The sequence below is a fragment of the Pygocentrus nattereri genome, chromosome 1, assembly GCF_015220715.1.
Source record: "Pygocentrus nattereri isolate fPygNat1 chromosome 1, fPygNat1.pri, whole genome shotgun sequence".
Taxonomy (NCBI): Eukaryota; Metazoa; Chordata; class Actinopteri; order Characiformes; family Serrasalmidae; genus Pygocentrus; species Pygocentrus nattereri.
This window is the reverse complement of record NC_051211.1, coordinates 9,818,770-9,833,879: the sequence shown is the minus strand read 5'-3', so window position 1 is coordinate 9,833,879 and position 15,110 is coordinate 9,818,770. Positions and strand designations below refer to the sequence as shown.

General features: G+C 37.4%; 1 protein-coding gene across 3 annotated transcripts in view; it reads right to left on the bottom strand.

Moving 5' to 3' along the window:
- lmx1al (LIM homeobox transcription factor 1, alpha-like) overlaps positions 1–15,110 on the bottom strand; it is a 34,868-nt gene that overhangs the window by 5,537 nt on the left and 14,221 nt on the right. For 2 of the 3 annotated variants that reach the window (XM_017701570.2, XM_037539898.1), the window contains exons 4-8: positions 2,346–2,578; positions 1,606–1,769; positions 1,438–1,515; positions 1,197–1,326; positions 76–231 (exon numbers count right to left, since the gene is read on the bottom strand). In XM_017701570.2, coding sequence (XP_017557059.1) covers positions 76–231; positions 1,197–1,326; positions 1,438–1,515; positions 1,606–1,769; positions 2,346–2,578 — 761 coding nt within the window. The remainder of the gene's footprint in view (positions 1–75; positions 232–1,196; positions 1,327–1,437; positions 1,516–1,605; positions 1,770–2,345; positions 2,579–15,110) is intronic. The other variant, XM_017701571.2, reaches the window with a different exon arrangement.

Genomic DNA, 15,110 nt, shown 5'->3' with positions numbered 1-15,110 from the left:
GAGAATGACAATAGCAAATGGCACAAAGCCCAGGGCTGATAGAGACTTTGCTGCTAAGTGTTTCTATTGTCTTACCATAGGGGTGCATCTGCTCAGGGCCTAGCTGAGGGGGTGTTAGGCCATGCCGGAACTGCTCAGCCCCGTATATGTTTGGGTCTATAGCCAAGAGCTGCTGCCGTGACATAGAGGAATAGGAGAGCATGCTATCTAATCCATGACTACTGGAACCATCTGTGAAGAGACAAAGTGTGAGCTGCAACAGCTCCTTCCTCTCAAATCTTATTTTATATTCCATTATCTAGCCAAATCACCTCCTGAAGACGCATTATCTTGCAAGTTCAGTTCTAACTGCTCCGACTGTTTTTCTTTAAGAGGACCATTACCAGTGAAATGAAGTGTTTACTGGGTTTAGAGTTTTGGGTATGGAGCTAAATACAAATGTGCAGTGCTGTGCAGAACTTAGATGCCACCCTCTATTTATTTAATTTCCAGTCAAAACAGCTATTAAGTAAAAGTTATTCTTTTTTTCAGGAAATATTTGAGGATATAAAATATTTGAAGATATAAAATAATCCACTTGCATGAGGAAGGGGACAGTCAAAGGAAAATGAGTGAAAAAACATTTCAAAGTTTCCAAAATGGGAGTTCAATAAATGATTAAAATATACAGAGAAATTGGGAATCATGAGAAGCATGTAAGACCTGGTAGACCTCCAAAACCGTCCTCATCAGATAAACAGAGCTTTCATCTTTGCAAGAGAGGAGAAAATCAAGCTCCACTCTTGTTTCTAAACTAGAAAGAATGGAAGCCACAAGAAAGGCAAAGGATGGACTAAATACTAAATACTAAAAAAATATATTATACTTGTTATATATATATATAGTTGTTCAGGCCTTTGTTCTGAGTGGAAATTAAATAAACGAAGGGTGATCTCTTACACACTATTCTATTTGCCTGTCTGTATAATAAACTGTCCTTGTGACCTGTCTACCTAGTAAGCTACAGTATGGCTGGGAAATATGACATTTCATTATGGTTTTCTGAGTGGCAATTATCAGTACATATAAAACACTTCCAGGTGTATTGTGACATATCATGTATAGTGAACACTTTTAAAGTATCATTATTTCTAAGTTACTTCATTTTAATATCCATATAATATTCATCATTTAAATATCCTTTCATCCCGTCTTACCCCATGTCTTACCCTCACTGTCATCGTTACTCTGTCGGCCCCCTCTGCTCGGACCCCGCCTGCTCCCTCCGATCTGTTCCTGCTCCTGCTGCTGTTGCTGCTGTTGCTGCCTTCGAGCAATCTTCTTCATCTGATCATACAGCCAGATAGCCACTCAAATCAAGCACACTACCCTCCAGCACTGACTCCAATAAAGCAGAATATAACTGTTGGTTTATCAGAGAAGCAGAAGCAGGTTTACCTTTGCTCTCTGGTTTTGAAACCAGACCTGCACGACACGTACTGTTAACCCAGTCTCAGCTGCCAGAGTCTCTCTCACCTGGAGTACAGAAACATGATGCATCTCTGAGATTCATGACTATCTTTGTGTGGGTTTGCATTTTTGGCTGATGGCTCTTTGATTGCTCACCTTTCTGCAGGGTTTGGAGGACACCTCGAAGGATGCCTTGAAGGCGCGGCGCTGCTGCGTGGTTAGGATAGTGCGTGGTCGCTTTGATCTCTTATGTTCTTTGCCATCATCGCCAGCCTTTCCTCCAACAGAGCCATTGCCACCTTCCTCATCCTCACTCTTCACTGCAAATCCACGTAAGAAAAAACATGATTTTGCAAAGTGCCTTTTCCTTTTTTTTTAATAAACCTCGTGGTATTTTGCCCACACGTACCCACCAGGTCAGAGAGAAAATTCTCTGTTTCTTGTAGCAGGATATTAACTTATCTCAAAATAATGATTAAAATAAACTTGTTTTCTCAAAATAATGACTTTTTTTAAAAAAAAATATATATCTTCTCAAAATGACTTAACATCTCAAATACTGTCAAAGTAATTATTTTGGAATAATATATCAATATATAATATATCATTAAATATCATTATCTTGACATAGTAAGTCGATGTTTTGAGAAAATAAGTAATTGTTCTGATCTATTAACTCAATTTAGTGAAAAAGTCATTATTGTCAAAATGGGAATGTGATAAATGGGCTTCCATACACCCTCATTTTAATATGGTAGGGAAATAAACATGTCATTAAACATGTCTTAATATATAATTACTTTGTTAAAAATGGACTAACAGACATCCTAGGTCATTTCAGGACATCCTTTGTTTTTCCTTTTTCTTCAGGAGTTTTTTTTTGCCTTCTCTGTTACCTGATTCGGTGGGGGCAGGACTGATGGCAGCCAGCATCTCCCTCTCCTTCTCATAGTCCCCTCGGCACAGCAGCTGGCCTTCCTTCAGCACAAACTCATCGCCCCTCTGCAGCCTCCGCTCACACTCACAGCAACTGAAGCAGCCCAGGTGGTACACCTGACCTAGCACACGCATGATCAGCTCTGAGCGTCCAATCACCTGCAGGCATGCACTGCACTTCCGCACAAACAGCCTGACACACAAACACATAAGCCAAAAAGAGCAAGAGAGTGAGAGATGGTGTTTAACACTGACTGCATACAGTTGTATGCAAGAGTTTTGGGCACTCCTCTGTCAAACCTACAAATAAACTTAACAACAAACTTATTATGACATTTTAATGACTTTGTTCAATATACAATTCACTGTTACAATATCAATCTATCCACCTCTAAAGTTGATCACCAATTTTCGAAATACAAGGCATTCGGGATGTTAATTTTATTATAACTTTTTTATCCTATTAGAACTGTTGTATTATAATATTCTGTATACCATTAAGTACAAGTTATTCATTTTTTAGTGCCAGGAAAAAAGAGAAAACATATTTAATTAAAAATCTTAACAACTAAATACAATATCAATGTTTTCAGTATTTAGCATGGCAACCCTTTACCCTTATTGCAGCTTGCATGCTTTTTGGGAGATTTACTTTCAATTTCTCAAAGAAATCTGCAGGGATATTCTCCACACCTCCAAAGTTCAGTCTTAGAAGTTGGTTGCATTTTCTGCTTCTCATAATCCAAGTAATCAAACACATTCAGTGATGCTGAGGTCTGCATGGACAGTCCATTGTTTTGAGAACACCAGCAAGTTCTTTGTTTGAGCATTTTCTTTTTTTCTTTTATTTTCTTTTCTCAGTAAGAGCTTCTTGATAACTACATTTCCTTTCAGACTCATGGTGTTGAGCTGTCTTCTCACAGTGGAAAGATAGACCGAAACACTTTGACTTTCCCTTCATCATGTAAGTGTATTTACTTATATCTAATCACCTGAGAAACATCTCCTTAAAGATGAGTAAATTTAATATCTGTTTTGACTGGAAAGTAAATAAATGAAGGGTAGAATCTGACTTAGTAGTTTGTACATATATTCCTCTTATGCCTTCAGGAGCAAAAAGACCCACCTTGTAAAGTCTCTGCAATGATGTATGTAAGACACTGGGGGGCAGCACTTGATAATAGACTAAGCAGTCCTTAGAGGACAACAGAATATGAATTAAACAGAACAGCGTGTAGTTTGAATTGATAATACAGTAAATGACGTAAATAATAAAAGCCCAGATGCGATCCATAACGTGCTGCTTTCTCTCTACTCAACATTATTCACACCCATGAATATGAATATGCCTTACACCCTATAGAATTGTTCCTTTTCATCAGGTCTCTCTCCAGAAAATCAGTTCTTTTTAAAGGCACAGTGATTTCGCTCTTAAATTCTTCCTAAAACCCCCTTTCTTTCCCGTCCCTTCCCTCCCTCCCTTGTTGGTATTTTCTGCCAGAATTCCCCGTCCTCCCTCTCTCCCTCCCTCTCTCCCTGCGCAGCTCAGCTCAGTGAAACTAATAAAGACAGGATTAATTAGATTGTTGTTTAAACAGTGCGATGCCCAGACAGACGCTATAAACTCATAACCAGGGATTGAGGATAGCATGGGGTTAATCTCTCCTCTCTCTTTTTCACACACTCAAATAAACACGGTGTACTCGCTCACGCACATGCACAGGCCCGCATGGCCACGCGAATACACTCATGAGTATTGACAGGTACCTACAGTTGTGCCGATATAGAGTCCAGTCTTAATTGAGAAGGCTCATCTTTGTGCATGAGAAATTCTCTTTCATTATCGATACACATGGAAAGCAACAGCTGTAGTGACTAGAAACAGTTGACTGAATTTATTTGATAAAATATTTTCCATGTTCATATAATCTATTACATTAATTTAGTTATTGCTTAATGTAAGAAAACGTAAAGACTAAATTGTGTTTATGAAACATGTTGCTGTTGTCAGACAAAAACCTTGTATGTCCAAAAAGCTAACTTTATAGGAGAGGCAAAAACATTCCCAACTTTTAGCATAAGTTAATATAAAGTGATTTTATTCCAAGCAATTTTGGCCATTTGTATTAAACAAATCAATAATATAATAATATTTTCTTCATGTTGTTATTATGTACATATTAAAATGAAGAAAATTCAGTGCATGACTTTTTTTAGTATGCTTAAAATGCAGCGATACCCAACATGGCAGCGTTACTGAAACACTGAATTAAGTACTGACTGATTTCAGCAAGGCTGAAAAAAAACTCTTCAACAACACAAAGTTCAATAATAATAAGAAAGGCAAGAGAGAGGGAGTGTGTAGGAGGATGAGAGAATGAGAGGTGCCACCCGAAAAGGCAATAATGTGAGCGAGCAACATAAAATTAAGAGCAGAGAGTGGAAAAACATTTTCAACAGAATAGGTCCAAGAGATACTGTGTGTGCATTTGTTTGTGAGTGTGTGTGCCGTAGCACCCTCGCTGAGTGAGAAGAAGGTGTTATTCCTCAAATCTGGTGAAGGGAGAGGCAGCCAGGTCCACACATAAAGGCGTCTAATCTGCACGGATGTGATGATCCTGTCCGAAACGCAGCTGCTACGGCTAATCTGTCCCAATCCATCTGCCAAACCCGCCAAATTACACCAACCTCTACTTAACAAATCCATACAAAAGTCCCCAGGCCCTCCTCACAGTCACCCAGAGCAACAGATCCCCAAACCACGATCACCACACCAAACAGGGCCAATATAGCACTTGTTAATTATCATTGCAACCCAGGCCTTCACAGAAGTGTGCAGCAAGTAAATAAGCCACTATCCAATCACTGGCAGTGCTGGGGGAGGCACTGTACAAATTATAGTAATGTGATAATTTTTTTCTGCAACAAAGTAGCATAATGCATAACAGTTGAAATTCTTGTAATCCTTTACAGTTACCAACTTAATAACAAATACACTACTTGCATTACCCATATGTATATAAGAGAACAAAATTAATTAATTATGTGTAATTAAATAAGTTTGAAAAATATAAAATCTGTGTCTGTCCTTATACATAATTTGCCTGTGCATGTGATACCTGTGGCAGCTGACTACATGACTTTGACTACGTGACTTTGACTATGAATATGAGCAGCGCACTGATTAAGCTGAAAAACAGAGAGGAACCTTACTTCACCTAAATAGACCAGAATCGATTTTCATGAAAAATTCATGTAAGCTTTACATTTCATTCTGAAGCAGCATTTTGAGCTGTTTCTGATGGCAGTTTCTCAGTGTTCTTCATTCTAACTGTACATAAATGGCTTTATCTTGTTAAAAAGCAGGAATACTGATGTCTCTTAAAATATTTTAACTATTTTGACTATTTCTTTCTAAATAAATAACTGAAAATGACCACTAGGCTTTCCCTTGTACAGTTGGTAAAACTGGGTTTTACGGAATAAAGTTACTTTCTCCAGTTAATAACAAGTACTTCCATTACAGGTTGAGAGAAGTAATTGGTAATTCTAACTTTTTTTGAGGAAATACTCAAACATTGTTGAATCAGTATTGTTTTATTATGTTGCTTGTGGCTAGGGTGTTCAATGTTAAAGTAAGATACATTTCCAGCCACTCCTTGTTTTGCTATATAAAAATGTATCAAATTAAAACAAAGCACATCATATTGATCATGCTTGAAAAGGCAGCTCTTCAAAGGTTCTTTCTTAAAGGTATGATTACACATAGAACAGTGACAACTTTACAACTATTTCCTGGCTCATGACTTGATGATCAATTGCTGTGCTGAATCAGGTCTAAGTCATAGGCCAACTTGCAATTTTGGAGCAGGATTAAAAACCACAGACATAAATGATTCTTTGAATTGATCAAGGATTCCTCTATTATAAGTAAAAACCTGTTGTGAATGGTTCTTTAAACACCTTTTTAAAAAAGTTCTATTTACCACCAAAATGGGTTTTGTTATTGTTACAAGTCATAAAAACATTTTCGGTAGCATATAGAACCTTTCACTTAGAGTGTAAGCTGTGGTCGTCCTGACCAATCACACATGGTCTTTGGGTGTCTGTATGAATCCCAGTATTCACATGAGCCAACAAACAAATTCTCATATATGAAATTAATGTAGCCCAATCTTTAAACAAACCACATCATGCATTCACCAATGTATTTTCAATACGTTGGAAAGTATACTGCATTTGTAATATGCAACAGTATAATAACAATATAGTATTTCGTCCATTTCATGCAGCCCAACCAGCATACTTAATAAACTACTGTTATTTCCCTTAAACACACTCTAAAGTTATAATTACCTCCATAACTTTATGTTGGTAATTTCTAATTGTTTTTTTTTTGTTTTTCAAATATCCCATATTATTATTTACTGGAAAGGCCTAAAATTCCACACTGTAGCTTTCCACAAATATCTTTCAGTCCTAAAATCAAATGAAATTCTCGAGTGAGAATGGCATTGAAACAAATTATGTGCTGGGTGATAATTGCTGAAATGAAAGATGCATCAGACATTGCCTGAAGATATCACCACGACAACAAAAGCCCATCACACACACAAAGATTTTTTTCCTGTCTTGCTGTGAAGGAAAGACTCCTGAGGGACCACATATCATTGTAGATGTCAAGCAGTCATATAGCGTGTAAACTGCAATCATACATCACTCAAACTGCATTCATACAACACTCAATAGTCTTCAAACTGCATTCATATTATAGCAATCAACTGTACTGAAATTGCATGAATCTAGAGCTCACTAGTACTGCTATTCGTATAGCACACAACAGGACTCATAGTACTCACTAAACTGCATTTATGTAATAGCATTCAGTGATATTCAAGCTACATTCAGTACTGTGCAAAAAACAGAGACCACCCTTCATTAATTTAATTTCCAGTCAAAGCGTCCACTAAGTCAGTAATTTTTAAACGTCTTAAAAAAACGCAGACATGATTTTAATAGAAAATTAAACAGAAGTCTCAATAACTAAGTATTAAATTGTTCAGTATTCAGTGTGTCTTCCCTTTGTCTTTATTACAACTTGCATTCCTTTCAGGAGACTATTATTATATTATTATTCAAGACCTCCAAAGTTCAGTCTTAGAAGTTGGTTGCATTTTATGCTTCTCACAATCCAAGTAATCCAAAACAAATTCAGTGATGTTGCGGACTCAATGATGTGGCTAGTCCACTGTTCTGAGAACACCAGCAGCGTCTTTGTTTGATTTGAAAATTTTCTTTTCTCAGAGCTTCTTGAGAGGTACACATCCTCTCAGACCCACAGTGCTGAGTTGTCTTCTCACAGTGGTAAGATGGACAGAAACACCTGTGATTTTTTTCAGATTTGAAGCAAGAGTGGAGCTTGATCTTCTCCAATCCCTCAAAGATGAAAGCTTTAAGTACTGTTTATCTGATGAGGACAGTTTCAGTGGTCTACAAGGTCTTGCACAGTTTTCTCTGCCAGTTCTTGCTCTTTCACTTATTCCCTTTGACCTTTACCTTTGGTATTCATGTGTTGAGTATCTTATATCTAATCTCTTCAGAAATATCTCCTGAAAAATTTTATTAATGGCCATTTTATGTTTGTATGAAATGAATGAAAATGAATGAAGGAATGAAAGAAAGTGTTTTCTCACTTTTGCACAGTGCTGTAGCACTCAACAGTAGTGCTGTTCATAAAGCACTCAGTAGTACTTAAATCTAATTCATATAGCAACTCCATAAGGATATACATCCTCATATACAAAGATATTTGGTCACCATGCTGTACTCATGGGGTGTTCAAACATTCACTAGAGCTTTGATCGGTCAGGAGTAAAGGGGTTAACTGTGATCATGACCTTTGGGGGAAAACAGGCAGCAAGTTGTCATACTGTTGCTCTGGTGAAGCTTAACACAAATCTGAGATGAATCTTTCTGAAATTTGGTGTGGGTAGACATACATGTATAGCACATCTTCAAGCAGGTTTTTTTTTTCTATACTGTCAGAAATATTGCAAGCTTTTTTTTGTTGTGCAATTTTGTGTGTATCAGGAGTCAATACGTAAATCATGCATATAAATATAATTGCATGGTGTGTGTGTGTGTGTGTGTGTGTGTGTGGGTGAGCACATATGTGTGTGCATGTGTGAGTGTGTGTGTGTGTGTGTGTGTGTGTGTGTGTGTGTGTGTGTGTGTGTGTGAGCGGATATTGCTGTGAAGCAAGGTGGCTCAGAGCCAGGGTTCAGTAATCACATCATCTCCTTTTATTAAATCTCACTGCACTGCTTCTGCGTTATTAAAATCTCCCAGCATTCCCCACAACGCTTGCCTGCTACACCCTCTAACACACACACATACAATCGCACCCACGCAGACCCACAAAAACACAAATATCCTCAAAGATAATATGCAAACACCAACAGGTAGGTGATAAATGTATATATGAGCCCACTGACAGTCAAATAAGAGATCAGAGAGGATGACTGAATGTGTTCAGGACTGACATATTCTGTTTTTTTCCAGAAAAATTTCAACAAAAAGTTCAACAGAGCCATTATGAATAAATGTCCATTAAGTGCACTCTTTAGTGGCTGTTATAAATAATCACTGACGCCTAAACTGTTTTCTAGCAATATTTGGTCGAATTAGGTGAATATGTGCTGAAGATGAGACCAGAGGAACAGTAAAGGGTGCTAACAATGAGGAAGACCTGGCTATAATGGCTTTTTGATGGATTTATTCCTCTTGCATGAGAATGCATGAAGGTAACTGCAATGCCATGCTGTAAAACTGATGTGTTAAATTTACTTGATTCAACATCATTCCAACATAAAAACCTTGCATTACATCAACATAATTCTGTTTACTTACTTTTGGGTGTAATTGCAGTGCTAAGAGTTAATGTAATGTATTGTAGCTGTGGGAAAAAACCTTGCAACTCTGACTATTTTTGTCATTTTTTAAAAGTTTATATTTTACGTTGCGTGAACATTTCATGATGAATAAATCAACATCAATAGTCCAGAATTGCCTGGAATGAAATCTCGTTAGATTGCCTTCCATTAAATGTGGAAATTATGTACTATGTGGAATGCTTCCAAATATTTTAATGTAGAAATGATGTTTGTATTAAAATCAAGCATATCACATTTATGCTGTGTACACTCACATCAGTCTAGCACTCATTTGACTGCTGTGGACATAGGAAAAGCTTTTGAAAAGCTTTTACATTGTTTAAAAGTTTAATAGTTGTTTGGTTTGTGCTTCCTGTATTTTAAAGGTAAATATAGGTTATGTCATTTCACCATTTACATATAGCGTCAATCATGAAAGGAGAGTGAACAGTTTAATTAAAGATTTTGGACAGAATGGCTTAAGCTTGCAATCATCCAAGTATCCATCTGTATTTAGCAATATTATGCACAAATAACATATCATACCAGACATCAACACAAAATGCTGCCTAAAAAGCTTTAAACACACCAAAACTTGTTATATGAGTGCAGCCATGTTGACATGACGTCATGGAACTGCAATGCAGAAAGGCTCCTGAAAAGCTCCACCTTTGAGAGCAGGAATTGGATGCCTGTTCAAATGGTTATTTCCAACTTGGAAGTCTTCTCTGTTCCCACATCGTCAAGAACACAGGATTTATAAGCAGTATTGATAGGCAATGCTTATCCTATTTTATAACGAAAATGAAGGGTCCTTGATGGTTTATTATTCACTCCACAGTCCGTACCTTCCTTACACAGAAACTAAGCTACAAAAACAGCTTGTTTTGAATTCAATGTTTTTGTGATGTCATGACAACCAGTACATTTACATGCATCAGCCTTTCTGCAGTTTAACTCTACCAATTCACAATGAAGTTGTAAGCAGTGTTTCACCCTGAATTGCTTTTTGAATGAGGCAAAAAAGAGAGCTTGGAAAATCGTCCTGTAAAAGTGAACTACGATTGTGACATGAAGTGATACAAATGAAAAATGAAGGGAAAAAATGCACGAAAATGTAGGTGTACCTAAACACACAAAACATACATAGTTCAACTGAGAGACCTCCTCCAAAAGAAGCTGCATTTTATGGCTACTGTTAAACTGTAAAAAGGGTTAAACCTTTGAATGTCCTCCCTTTACACTGTCTGCTCTGTGCTCTAAACACACTGCCCTTTTGTTATAATTATGTCAAAAGAGGGAAATACTTCTCTGCTGTCCTGATTAGTGGACATTCTGGAGGTTATCCTGAAATGACAACTACCACTGTGGACAGTAGGACTGCAGCTGAACAGTAGATATGAAATATTTGATAACTGATACTATGACCTGTGCATAGTTTACACAAGCCAAATCACCTCTGCATGGTTGTTTATGTAGCGTGTGGGATATTCAGAGGTGTATAGATTAAATGTGACAACGTGTGGAGGGGTGTGTCTGAACGAAGTGAGAGTAGACCTGTGTCTGTGTGTGAGTGTGTGTATGTGTGTGTTTGGATAAAACAGCTAATCCCCAAGCCACCAGAACGCAATATCCTGTCAGCCAGATTCTCATTTCCTGTGTCTCTGTGGCAGAGCGAGAGAGAGAAAAAAAAAGAAGGGGGGGAACCCGTTGCCCCAGAAACGGAAGATACAGCAGCACTGTTTGAGAATGTCTATGGCGTTCTTCCTATCTCTCTCCCTCTCTCTGGCCTGCCCCCTCCCTTTCTCGATTTCTTCTTTTATTATCTCAGATTTAATAAAGCAGAGGCGAGCAGCTTGTTCTGCCATGAAACATTTATTAGCTGCCTGTAATGAAATTGTTGTGGGGGAGCTGAGATGATGAGAACTCATCACACATTATGCAAAAACAGTGGCAATATCACAGGAGGAGACACCTTAGAGTCATCTGCCTCAGCATGGCCACCTCCGCTCTCTTTTTCCTTTCTGCTCTTCCATAGTCTCTCCCGACCCATCTGCTCTGCAGGCTGCCTCCTGAACTCACTTTCTTTTATCAATCTCTTCCCTTTTTCATGGCCTGCTATTCTCTTCAGCAAACTGTGAATAGATAACGAGTGCAGCTTGCTTTACACTTCTGCCAGAGCTACTAAAGTTAGCCTGTATGAATGTCTGTGAATGGCACGACTGCAATATGGTGTCTTTCACAATGATTACTGGAAAGAGCCATCTGTATCAGTAGCAAATACTCCTAGCCACAACTGTATTGCTTGTTGCGGCATATTTGCGTTTCATTAAATAATAAAGACATTTCTTAATAAAAGTTAAATATTTAAATGGCCAGGACCTGCTTTCTTTAGGCTTCTGTTCCTCACTACTACAACCAAAGACAAGTGAATCTGTGGATTGTCTCACAAGTGTATCGTCAAAAGGTCTGGTGCAGTCCGTCATTTCACATAGCCACGAACTGCCTACTTTGACAGGAAAGGACCATTTGACTGAGATGCAAAATAACCAGTCATGAACCCTGTTTATGTGCAATTTCAGGAGACAGGCAAGTGCAAAATGTAGCTACAAACAAGACAAATCCACACACGACAAACTGATATGCACTTCAGCAAACATGCAAGGATATCTTGCTTAAACGCTACCAAATACTTTAAACAACACCCTTGAACAACTTGATAACACCCTAGACAAAGTTGACTTCACAAACTTCACAAACAGTCACCATAGCTCTCTATGAAAGGCTCAGTCATGGCATACAGAACAGGCAACGTGCAAAAAAGTTTTTCCTGTTGTATTGATTAAACTTGCTGCAAGAACGTCAATCAGAATGGAACTGGAAAAATCCTGAGAACCGTGGCCAGCTTAAGCTACAATAGCTGCTTTTCAAAAACTAGGCTGTGGTCTAGATGGGGTTCATTTCTAGACCACCACATCATCAAAGACTGTTCCAATCAGAAAGATCCTTTAAACACAGCTGAAAAATGAGGCTTACATACCAACGGCTTTTGAGGATGCTGCCGGAGAGTCCTTCATGGTCTTCTGTCAGCTATAAATCTTTACACACGTATCTTACTTAAAGAAGGTTTGAAAGAAATACTAGCATGAGCATACTAGATGAGACCTCCACAACTAAAAGTGCCACAAAAAATTGTAGTACACTTTGTTTGTTAAAAGGGCCAATGAAGTGTGTAATGTTTATATACAGTAAATACGTAAAATATACAGTATGCTGTTTCTTTAATTATGTATGCTTTTAGTGACTTGAACAGTCTTTAGCTGTTTTTGCCAGATAGAATTACAAAAAATTTAAACATATTCTAGTTTTTCCCCTGAGACTTTATGATGTTTGTGAGGCTTTATGTACCAAAAACAATCATAAATTAATTTTTACATGTCCACTTTACAACTTTAAACAGGCTGTTTTTGTAACTGTACATTTAAAACTGATTAATGCAAATACAACATAGCTGATTGAGAAATTCGATTTTCCACGATATGGAATATTCCACAAAATCTCTCTAAAACTGTAACATTTAGACACTATTAACATATTGTTACATATATAATTTCAAACAGAATTAATATATTCATATAATTCAATTTATTTTGGTTCATTCATCATGAAATGTTACACAAGACCAGCTGGTGTTTTCAAATAGTGTAAAAAACAATTAAAAGGGAAAAAAATTATGATTGTTGTGTTATGAGAGCGACAATTAAAAACATCTCCTTTCTCTTGCTGCTGCAAGTGACAGCACAGGTGCAATTCTGGTTAAAAAACAGCTGTTTTGAGATATTCTTAACTTAAAAGTGTTACTCTCTCTACCACCCCATGATCTCAGGAATATGATTCCTTTGGAAGCTCACCTCTGAACTCTTAACAACCCACTAGGGTGCCATCATTGTCTCACTGTCTATGGGCTTACCAGCCCACACCAGACTAGAATTTGATATAAATCCACATAAGTGGTGTTTTTTTAGTCCATTCGTACATGACTACAGCAGCCTGAACATTACACACTGAGATCAAAGTTTGCACTGATTGCCAAATGCTGCAGCCTTCTATCCTCTCTATCCTCAGCACAGCGAGGAAACATGTCTGAGACCCTAATTAGCATTGTTCCCATAATCATGGCAGCCCCCCCGCCCCCGCTTCCACCAGACGCAAAGCCACCGAGCAGGGAGATGATTAAGAGAAAATGGGCGATAAACGGAGGGATAAACTGATTGGTGTCATCACTGCTATCAATCTCGACAAGCGGGCAATGAGGTTTGGTACAGAGAAATATTATTAGAAACCAGACAGTGATGAACGAGGTAATGGAGGGAAGCACTAGAGAGAAAGTCAAGCTAAATGGTGCATATGTGCAAGAGAGAGAAAGATGTGAAAAAACCTGCTTATCCTGAGTCCCCTTACACTGTAAAACTGCATTACTGAGGCACTAGGTTGTTAAAAATTTAGACTCCAAACAATTTTTGGAAGTACAATTTATAGGAAAAACTTTACTTGGTATAGAAACTTTAAATAGGTTGTTCACTCTGCACATCTCATCAAGGTTCTATGGGATTGCTTCAAAAGTAAAGGACTGTTTTTTAAATTCAATACATTCTTTAGGAAACAATTCAGTGAATTATTCAGTGATAATTTTGGTTAGAATTTAGAATTATTTTTTAAAGAAAATTTTCAGCAATAAATCAAAGTTTTTGCATAAATGAATCATTAAGAAGTTCTTCTGCAGTTCTTGAGAGCCTGATTAAGTCAGCATTGTTCACTACGTCTGAACAGTTTAATGACTCTAAAAGCTCCCTAACAGGAAGTTATGGCATGAAATGGTTATGAATATGCTGCTTGATGCCTGAGACATTGTTTTATGATAGTTATTAAAATGATCTTTTGGCCTTTGTAGGGCCATTTAAGGCAATGTAGTATTCAAACAACTTATTTTTCAGATTTATTACTATTTTACCTTTACAAGACACTGTTGGTTTTGGATAATAAATACAATGGCTATATTTTTATTGTATACATCATAAACCTAGTTTCCCTGCTGTAAAGACATCTGATTCGGTAGGTTTCTCCACATCAAAACATTCTTACTGAATTTGTCTCAGAGATTGAATGAGGCAGAAATTTTAGAAAATTACTGGAATTATGACTATTTAAAATGTGAGTGGAAAAATCATTACACATTATTGAGAAATAGATGATAAAAACAAAACACGAAGTATGTGCTTTTTTGCTGTTTTGCTTTTCAGTTTAAAAAGTTTTTCAGTTTTTATTCTGACCAAAAAATGAATACTATGAATATTATCTATATTCTTGAATTCTGTTGAGTTTTATTCTAACCACTTACAATTGGTTCTGTCATTCCAGAATTAATGTAGTTGAGCACTTATAGATTGATACATCAGGTGTAAACAAAGTCATTCAGAATGGTCTGACGTGAAATCCACCATTCTTGAAAACCTAGTTGGATTGTTGAGAATTGTTCTCAGTGGTGGTGATAGGGACCAGATTTCCAGCGCATTTAATGCCTCTTAAACTTCCCATTACATGAAATGGTTAAGAATACGCTGTTTGATGCCTAATACATTGTTTTATGATCATTTTAAGATTATATGTAATCCCAACCCTGCAGAATGATCTATTAAACTCAGAGTATCCTAAATATCTGCTCGATGCATGGTGGACGCTGGTGCTGTGGGCTGTGGAGGGAGCCCCTTGCTAGACTCATTTTGTGCCTGGGTC